We start from the raw sequence: 8,858 nt of genomic DNA on the forward strand, positions 1-8,858 counted from the left end.
ATGAGCCACCCTCAAACTCCCTCCAGAGGTCCTTGAGCCCAGTGATGCCTCTGGCTGAGCAGGGGGCCTTTCTCCACCTACTCAAGCAAGACCTGTCTCTCCATAACTTAGTCATGTCAAAGATAAAAAGTGGATTTTATTTGTATTTATTTTTTAAAGACTATATTTGAGAGAGCAGAGCGAGAGAGAGAGCACAAGGCAGGGGACAGAGGGAGAGGGAGAAGCAGATTCCCCGCTGAGCAGAGAGCCCTGACATGGGGCTCAATCCAGGACCCTGGGATCATGACCTGAGCTGAAGGCAGACGCTTAGCCAACTGAGCCACCCAGGAGCCCCTATTTATTTTTAAATATTTTATTTTTAAGTAATCTCTACACCCAATGTAGGGCTCGAACTCAACCCCAAAATCCAGAGTCCCATGCTCCAGTGACTGAGCCAGGCACCCTGGTGTTTGGATTTTAGAAGAAACTGTTGGGAATCACTTAATTCTGCAGTAGGAAGATCATCAAGTGAAGTCTCTTAACACCATCAGACCAGTGGAACTTTTAGGGTTTTCACACAGAGTCCTTTCATGTTTCCGATGCAGGAAGCCGTCATGCCAACTCACTTCTGCCAACACGTGTCCTGTTTGTCTCATGGGTTTGCAGGCCCCGTGGTCCACTTGCTCCTGGCTGGTGGACTACATGGGACCTGTGGCCCCTGCTTGGCCGGCCAGTGGCGTCTCACCACTGTGCTCTTTCAGGCGGTGGGGCTGCTGTTCCAGTCTGGGCAGCCAACTCCTGCCACACCACCGTGGCCCTTGAAACTAAACTGCCTATTTGGGGCTTTCTGTGGTGCTAACAGTGGTGCTCTTGTTGGGAAGACTGCCCAGCAGTGGGCCAATAGCCAAGGTCTTCAATGGCCATTTCACTAAGAGGTGGAATGGAGTTTTAAAAAATCACCTCAACAAAGACCTGTTACTATCCTCTCCTGTTCCATACACTTCAGTAAGGAGTTTGTTCACTGACTGTGGCTGTCCCTAGAAAGGGGTTATTTCTAGGCCATGTCTGGGATAAAGATCAGGTCAAAGGGGTTGGGAGCTACATAGACTATTTTGAAAATTTGGGATTCTTTGCTCCGCATTCCTGCATATGATGCATCTTCCTCCCCTCCAGCATCAAGCCCAGGCCCACCTGGTTGGTGCACCTTCTGGGTAGCCGGCCGGCGGGGGCGGGGCGGGGGGGGGCTCAGGGATTGAAGTTAATTTTGAAGAATCTGCCTGGATTCTTCCTTGGACTGACTGGTCCTGCATCCCGAAGACAGTGACTGACCTGCTTGCCGAGTCTCCCTCCAGCGGTCCTCATGGTGTGTGGAGCTTCGTAAACAGCCAGTTGCATTCACACATGACCCTTGCAAACAAAAGGTCTGGGGGGGGGGCGGTTGGTAGGTGATAGAAGAGGTGCAGCTCTACCTACTGGGATGGGAAATCCTCGGAGATGGGGGGAGCCCCTCAGATCCGGGATGGTAGCAAGTGCAGTCAGTGCTCCGTCCTCTAGATCCAGCACCACAACCTGCCAGTGACCTAGTCCACTGAGCCTGGCGCCATCAGCGGCAGCCTAGACATTGACAAGCTCGTGGACCTGCACAGCCTTGTTCCAAATTGACTGATAACAAAACCACACTTCTGATGCCTAAGCAGCCCCAGGCTATGCCACGGATAGTGGTTGGGGCTGCAGCTGTTCAGTGGCACTGCCCTGTGGTGGTCCAAGTCAGGCTTAACAGATCCTCAACCCTGCGCCCCAGCATTCTGTGTTTGCACGTGGGAAAGAATGAGGCACAGTGTCTCCCCACTGGGCATGAGGGGTGTTTGGGGCCTTGTAATTATTGGTAATGACACCAAAGAGCTGCAGGTCAGTCTGAAGTGCCTTGTGTGCGTCCTAATGGATGATAGATGAGTCTCCGACTACATCCTGGCTCCTTCACGGCTGGAAACCTCCAGGACCCTGAGGGGCAGGTTGGCGGATCCTCAGGATTCGCTGCTTCTTGGAGTCCTGTTCCTAGGTTGCTTTAATTAAATGTGTGAGAGAAACGGAATGAATTCACTTTCAGGCTCTGTTAGATTAATCAGAGTGGCCTACCCTCTGACAGCTGTTTATCCGGCCGTTTCTCAGGGCAGGGTCTGCAGCGAGCACCTTGAGGGACGAGGGAATGGCTCCCTCTAGAACAAAGAGCAGGCTTCCCTGCTGCTCGCCGGCAAGGGGCGGGTTCCGCCACTCGCTCCTGGAATACCACCCGCTGCCCCCACGGAGCCAAGGAGTCCAACGCTGATGCCAAAGCTGCTTGCTGCGAGCAGTAAAGCTTTTGTCTCTGACCCAGGAATGTCCAGGCCTCTGCCAGCAGAAGGCTGGACGTGCTCATCTTAGGCCCTCACACCTGGTTTGCATCAAGCATTTGGGGTCACTTTCCCAGCTTTAATCTGGCCTCCATTTGTAAGTCTTTTGGGTTAGAGCAAAGGCATGAGGGTATATTCACGCCGCCAAGAGGAAGTAGTGACCGACAGGCTCCCATGTCCATTTTCCCTTTCTTCCTTTCAGTAAAGAAGTCCCCAGGTTTTCGCTAGGTACACGGTTGCCCAGCTCAGAGCTGTGGTCTCCTAGCCTCCCCTGCAGATAGATGTGACCATGTGTCTGACCTGGCCAGAAGGACGGGTGCTGCTTCCAGGTGCGGCCCTTAAAAGGAATTGGTGTGCCCTCTACTTGCCCTTTCCCTTCCCAAGAATCCGATGGTGGAGGCCAGCCTCCCTCTATGTTCAGGGCAACACCCAGGAAGGATGCTGAGAAACCAGAGTTAGGAGCTCAGGTCCCTGGATGATTTTATGGGACAAAAAAGTGAAGCTATCTTGTTACGGCTCTTTCTGGTTTCTGTGAAAGCCGCCACATCCTAACTATGATACAGGAGTGAATAGAGGGGAATTTGGAGGATCAGGCCGTGCTCTTCCCCAGGCCCATTCACCCTCCCCACAATCTTAGCAAAGTAGTAAAGAGCTACTTTGTCTTGAGTCTGGAAGGTCTCCCGCTACGGATCTGCAGTCTACTAGCCCAGTGTCCTTGGGTGCGAAACCATCTTGAAGCTCAGCTGCCTCATACAGAACATGGGATCCTACTGCCAGTTTCGCAGGTAATCATATGAGATGGTGTTCATGAGTAATAAAAACTCACATTGACCTTGTGCCAGGCAGGCTCCAAACACAACCTTCACTTTATGAGGTATGTCTTCCATTTTACAGAGGACAAAACTGAGGTGCAGACTGGTTGATTTATTTATCCATAGAGCAGTAAGAGGTAGAGGCGGGAGTCACCTGTGAGCAGGCTTACCTCCACAGCCCAAAGTCTTAGCTCTGTGCTTGCTCTAACAACCCACCATTACATTAGCAGAGGGCCTGGCATCAGGTAACCTCACTAATTCACCAGATGATAGTGAGCACCAGATTCCGAGTCACACCAATCTGGGTGCTGAGCAAAGCAGACAAGGTCCCTAACCCTCACGGAACTTGTTTTGCTTGGAAAAACACTTTTCCTCATATCCTGCATCCAGTTGTGGGTAAAGCCACAATCATTCACCACTTTTCTCACTCCGAGTAAAGATCAAAGGTCTTCGATGTACAAGCCCCCCAACCCTCCACCCCTACCATCCCTCCTCCTCTCCTATGTCTTTCCCTCCATTCTCACTGCCACTCTGAAGTGCTTGCAGTTCTTCATCACTCAGGTACATTCCTGCCTCAGGACCTTTGTACTTGCTATTCCCACTGCCTAGAACACTTCCTCCATGTGTTTGCATGGTTTATCTCATCTTCAGATCTTTTTTTTTTTTTTAAGATTGTATTTACTTGAGAGAGAGAGAGCACACAAGTGGGGGGAGGGGCAGACGGAGAGGGAGGGGCAGACTCCCTGACATGGGGATTCCGGGACTCTGGGATCACAGCCTGAGCCGAAGGCAGACACCCAACTGGCTGAGCCACCCAGGTACCCCTCATCTTCAGACCTTTATTCAAAAAAGACTTGAGTGAAGCTTTCCCTGGTAACTTTTACCTAAAATCCAACCTCTCCCCAACATACCATGTAGTTATTACCTAGCCCCCTTCTTGCTGTATTTCTCTTCTTAGCACATACTATTTAAAATCAGCTTTTACTGAGGTGTAAGTTACATAAAACCCATTTCAAATGTACACTTCAGGGGTTTTTAATAATTTTTTAAAAAGATATGCTTATTTTTAATCAGGGAAATTCAAATCAAAACCACACTGAGATACCACCTTACGCCAGTTAGAATGGCAAAAATTCACAAGGCAAGAAACAACAATTGTTGGAGAGGATGTGGAGAAAGGGGATCCCTCCTACATTGTTGGTGGGAATGCAAGTTGGTACAGCCACTCTGGAAAACAGTGTGGAGGTCCCTTAAAAAGTTAAAAATTGAGCTACCCTATGATCCAGCCATTGCACTACTGGGTGTTTACCCCAAAGATACAAACGTAGTGAAGAGAAGGGCCATATGCACCCCAATGTTCATAGCAGCAATGTCCACAATAGCTAAATCGTGGAAGGAGCCGAGATGCCCTTCAACAGATGACTGGATTAAGAAGATGTGGTCCATATATACAATGGAATATTACTCAGCTATCAGAAAGAACGAATTCTCAACATTTGCTACAACATGGACGGCACTGGAGGAGATAATGCTAAGTGAAATAAGTCAAGCAGAGAAAGATAACTATCATATGATTTCTCTCATCTATGGAACATAAGAACTAGGATGATCGGTAGGAGAAGAAAGGGATAAAGAAAGGGGGGGGTAATCAGAAGGGGGAATGAAACATGAGAGACTATGGACTATGAGAAACAAACTGAGGGCCTCGGGGGTGGGGGAATGGGATAGACCGGTGATGGGTAGTAAGGAGGGCACGTATTGCATGGTGCACTGGGTGTTATACGCAACTAATGAATCATCGAGCCTTACATCGGAAACCGGGGATGTACTGTATGGTGACTAACATAATAAAAAATCATTAAAAAAAAAAGATTTGCTTATTTTTAGAGAGAGGTTGGGGGGAGGGGCAGAGGGAGAGGGAGAGAGAATCTTAAGCAGACTGCTCACTGAGTGCTGAGCCCAACACCGCGCCCGATCCCACCACACAAAGATCACAACCTGAGCCAAAACCAAGAGTGGGATGTTTAACCGACTGTACCACCCAGGCGCCTCCGTTTATAATAATTTTTACCAAGTGGTGCAATTAACACCACAAATCAGTTTTAGAATGTGTTTTCATCCCCCACAGTTAGATCTCTCATGCTCAATTACAGTTAATTCCCACTCCCCACGCAGCTCCCAGCAGCCCCTAACCTGCTGTTGCAATAACCCTTCTCTGAGCGCTTGAGATGGATGCTGTCCTACACTATGTAGTCTATGGGTCTGGCCTTGACCCAGCCCGGGGATGCTGATGTTCGTGCACGATGCAGTATCCATTCCTTTGTATGGCAGAGTCGTGTCCCATTACACATTCACATTTTGTCTATCCATTTACCATCTCATGGGATGGAACGTTTTACACCTTGTTTCCTCCACTAGAACATCAGTCCCTCGAGGCTGGCATTTTTGCTGGTTTTGCTAACCTCTGTATTCCCAGCACCTGAACTGTGCCGGGCACATAGTAGGTATTCAACAAATAAATGCTGAAGGAATTGTCAATAAAGATAACTTTTTATTATCCTTAAGGGCTAAGCTGGCCCTTCCCCAAGCAGGGAAAAGAGGTCACAGTGACCGGCAGTGTGGAGCCGGAAGTCAGGGCACGCCTCTCTGAGGAATGTGCGTTAGAGCAAAGACCTGAGTGCACGCGTTCATCATCCCCAGACCCAGCCATCACTCCTGCCTGCCTGCTCCTGCAGGTGTGGTGACCCAGCTGCTGGTGGCAGGGCTAGCCAGGGAGGGACTTGCAAGGACACTTGACCTCACAGCAAAAGGAGCGGATGGCTCAGGCCTCCCCTGACCCCCCATGGCCTGACTGGCCCAGCCCAGCATGGGGAACCCCTTCCCCCAAGCACCCTCCAGGGAGAGCCACAGGGGCCTTGGACTTGAGCCACACCCTCTGGGTGTGAATCCCAGCTCTAGCCATTTGTACTACATTGCTCCCCCCCCCACCCCGTCACCTTGTTTGGTCCCTCAGTTTTCTCATCTGTAAAATAGGGATAGTAACAATACCTACCTTCAAATTTAAGAAGCCAAAACATTATCTTATAAGCAATTAGTCTGTGCCAGGCACAGTTCTAGGAAACTAATCCATGACAACAATCCCATATGGTGGCTGCCATGTACAGATGAAGAAACTGAGGCACAAAGAGGCAAAGTGACTTTCCTGAGCTCACCCCACTACTGAGTGATACGGTAGGTCTTCAAATTCAGGAGGCTGATTCCAAGTTCATGCTCTTCACCCCTTCAGACTTAGCTTCTCATGCAGCCAGTCAGGGGTTGTTAAAGGGAGTTCATGTGCGTGAAGCCCTTGGAACAGTGCCTGGCCCGCAGTGAGTATACACAGTGTCAGCGTTATGATGATACGTAGTGCACAGGGAGGCGCCCACCCTCTCATTTCTTCAAAAGCAGGCATCTGGGACACCTGGGGGGCTCAGTCGGTGAAGCATCTGCCTTCAGCTCAGGTCATGATCCCACAGTCCTGGGATCGAGTCCCGCATTGGGCTGCTTGCTCAGCCAGGAGTCTGCTGCTTCCTCTCCCTCTGCTGCTCCCCCTGTTCGTGCTGTCTCTCTGACAAATAAAATCTTAAAAAAAAAAAAAAAAGATCCTACCACAAGAAAAAAACATTGTAACTGTGTATGGTGATGGATGTGACTTACTGTGATGATCATTTATAACACATACAAATGTTGAATCATGTTTTACACCTGAAACTAATATAGTAAGTATATGTGTAACACGTCCATTATACCTCAGTTAAAAAAAAAAAAGCAGGCATCTGACCCTTTTGGGGGAAGCGGATGACAGCTCCAGCCCTCTCCCCAGAAACCTACATCTGCTCACACAGTCCCCCCTCACTTGCCAAGGCTCACCGGGTGGAAATTTAGCAATCACCTGTCCACCCACCTTATTTCCCACAGAAGAAAAGTTGGGTGGTGCTGGGGAGGGGCTATGAGTCAAGGCTAAAGACTCTGAGCCAGGTTGGGTGGGGCTCCTCAGAAGTCCTTGGGCAGGCCCTTCCCCCCTGCCCTCCGGCACTCTCGGCCCTCCCCACAGACCTCCTCTCACCACCATGGAGTTCGACCTGGCCGCAGGTGCGCTCCTGGGAAGTGGGGCATTTGAGGTGCAGGGGGCCAGGCTAAAAACCAGCACCCACCTCCAAAGGCGCATGCGCTGCACCTGCACCAACCCACCCAACTTCTCTCCACAGCCCTGGACTCCAAGAAGCCCCAGGGGACGGGCCAGGTAGGAGACCACAAACACAGCCCCTCCAAGGTGCAGGGCGCGTCAGAGGCGGGGGCCGCTGATAAAATGAGGGTAAGTCCCCTCAGGACCAGGCACATTCCTCCCGGGGGCGGGGGAGGTAGGCCTTGGAATCCAGGGCCCCGCCGAGCCCCGGGGCTTCCAACTTGGGGGCGGGGGCCGGGTCAGGGGTCCGGGCCTCACTGCCCCGCCTCCGACTAGCAGGGCCGCGGTCACCGCAGCTCCTCTGACTCCAGCAGCAGCTCCAGCGACTCCGACGTGGAAGCAAAGGTAAGGCTCCCCGCAAGCAGGCGCCCCGGGTGCGGGAGAGTCCCGGGCAGTCGTTTCAGCGGCCGAACCCTCGCTGTCCCCTTCCGTCCCCTCCGCCCACAGCCTCACGCTGCCGCCTCGGAAGGGCACAAAAGCGCGCCGGGCAAGGTGAAGAAGCCCAAGGTGAAAAAGAAGGAGAAGAAAGGGAAGGCGAAGAAGGAGGCTCCTCGCTGACGGGCGTGGGCGAATCTCATTAAACCTCTGCTCCGCTCTCGGGTCGCCTTCTGGTCGCGAAGTGGGGTACCGGCCGCGCCCCACCCCGCCCGCCCCGCTTCCCGGGCCGGGCCTGCCCCCTGCCGGGCGGCCGCGCCAAGGAGAGGCTGCCCACGCCGTGCCCATCACGGTTTATTGTTTCCGGAACAGCCGCCGCGCTGGCGGGCGGCCGGCGCGGCTGGCGATCTCGGCACCTCGGCGGGGGGCGGGGGGACGGGGGGCAGGGTCTTGGGGTGGGGGCGGCGCCGGTGCCCAGCGGGCGGGCCCCGGGGCGCGCGGCGGGCGGGGGAGCGGCGGCCGCGGGCAGCAGCTGGGGCGTGGGCCGGGCCGCCCTCACCGCACCAGGTGGAAGGTGAGCCAGTACATGAGCAGGGGCTGCGCCGCCGCCACGGCCATGGTCAGGTACATGCGCAGCTGGTTCCTGGCCCCGCGCACCGGGACGCCCTCGGCCGCTGCCTCCGCCAGGATCTTCAGCCGCAGCGTCCGGATCTGGGGCGGGAAGGGGGGTTCACCCTTGAGTCCCGGGCCGGGCGGGGGCGCCTGGATGTACTCCAAGCCCTGCCTCTCTGCCTCCACCGGGGCGGCTGGGCTCAGTCTCTGCTCGCAGGGAGCCTAGGTTTCCCCCCACATCTCTTCTAATAGATGCTGAGGGCTTGCTTCTCCCCAAGGCTTGGGAGCAGATGTGAGGGTTGCAAGCCCGTGCGGCAGGCGAGGCCCCGTGTGAGATGCAGAGCTTCGCGGTGAATACCCTGCCTGAGGAGGGTGCCTGAGGAGGGTGGCAGGCCCAGCCGTGGCTTACGTTGGCCGGACGACAGTTTCCAACATAAGCCAGAAAGGCTTTTTTTTTTTTTTTTT

At 53.3% G+C, this 8,858-nt stretch overlaps 2 protein-coding genes across 3 annotated transcripts in view; one reads left to right on the plus strand and one right to left on the minus strand.

The window, feature by feature from the left end:
* The first annotated feature begins 6,803 nt into the window (after positions 1-6,803).
* On the plus strand, positions 6,804-8,000 carry CUNH19orf33 (chromosome unknown C19orf33 homolog). Its single transcript, XM_040633037.1, has 4 exons — positions 6,804-7,312; positions 7,429-7,535; positions 7,686-7,751; positions 7,854-8,000. Exons 1-4 carry the CDS (start codon positions 7,291-7,293, stop codon positions 7,962-7,964), a joined length of 306 nt encoding a protein of 101 aa, XP_040488971.1. The 5' UTR covers positions 6,804-7,290; the 3' UTR covers positions 7,965-8,000.
* Positions 8,001-8,289: 289 nt separating this feature from the next.
* YIF1B (Yip1 interacting factor homolog B, membrane trafficking protein) overlaps positions 8,290-8,858 on the minus strand; it is a 7,652-nt gene continuing 7,083 nt past the window's right edge. The window contains exon 8 of one of the 2 annotated variants that reach the window (XM_040633915.1): positions 8,290-8,492. In XM_040633915.1, coding sequence (XP_040489849.1) covers positions 8,337-8,492 — 156 coding nt within the window. In that variant the 3' untranslated portion in view covers positions 8,290-8,336. The remainder of the gene's footprint in view (positions 8,493-8,858) is intronic. The other variant, XM_040633916.1, reaches the window with a different exon arrangement.

The sequence above is a fragment of the Ursus maritimus genome, unplaced genomic scaffold (genome assembly GCF_017311325.1).
Source record: "Ursus maritimus isolate PB19 unplaced genomic scaffold, ASM1731132v1 scaffold_19, whole genome shotgun sequence".
In the NCBI taxonomy this organism is placed as follows: domain Eukaryota; kingdom Metazoa; phylum Chordata; class Mammalia; order Carnivora; family Ursidae; genus Ursus; species Ursus maritimus.

What these genes read in the sequence shown, in the direction of transcription:
- CUNH19orf33 (XM_040633037.1), top strand. Translation starts at nt 7,291, where the DNA reads ATGGAGTTCGACCTGGCCGCAG. An exon ending in GGGCCGCTGATAAAATGAGG is followed by an intron (nt 7,536 to 7,685) that starts GTAAGTCCCCTC and finishes TCCGACTAGCAG; the next exon opens with GGCCGCGGTCACCGCAGCTC. An exon ending in ACTCCGACGTGGAAGCAAAG is followed by an intron (nt 7,752 to 7,853) that starts GTAAGGCTCCCC and finishes CTCCGCCCACAG; the next exon opens with CCTCACGCTGCCGCCTCGGA.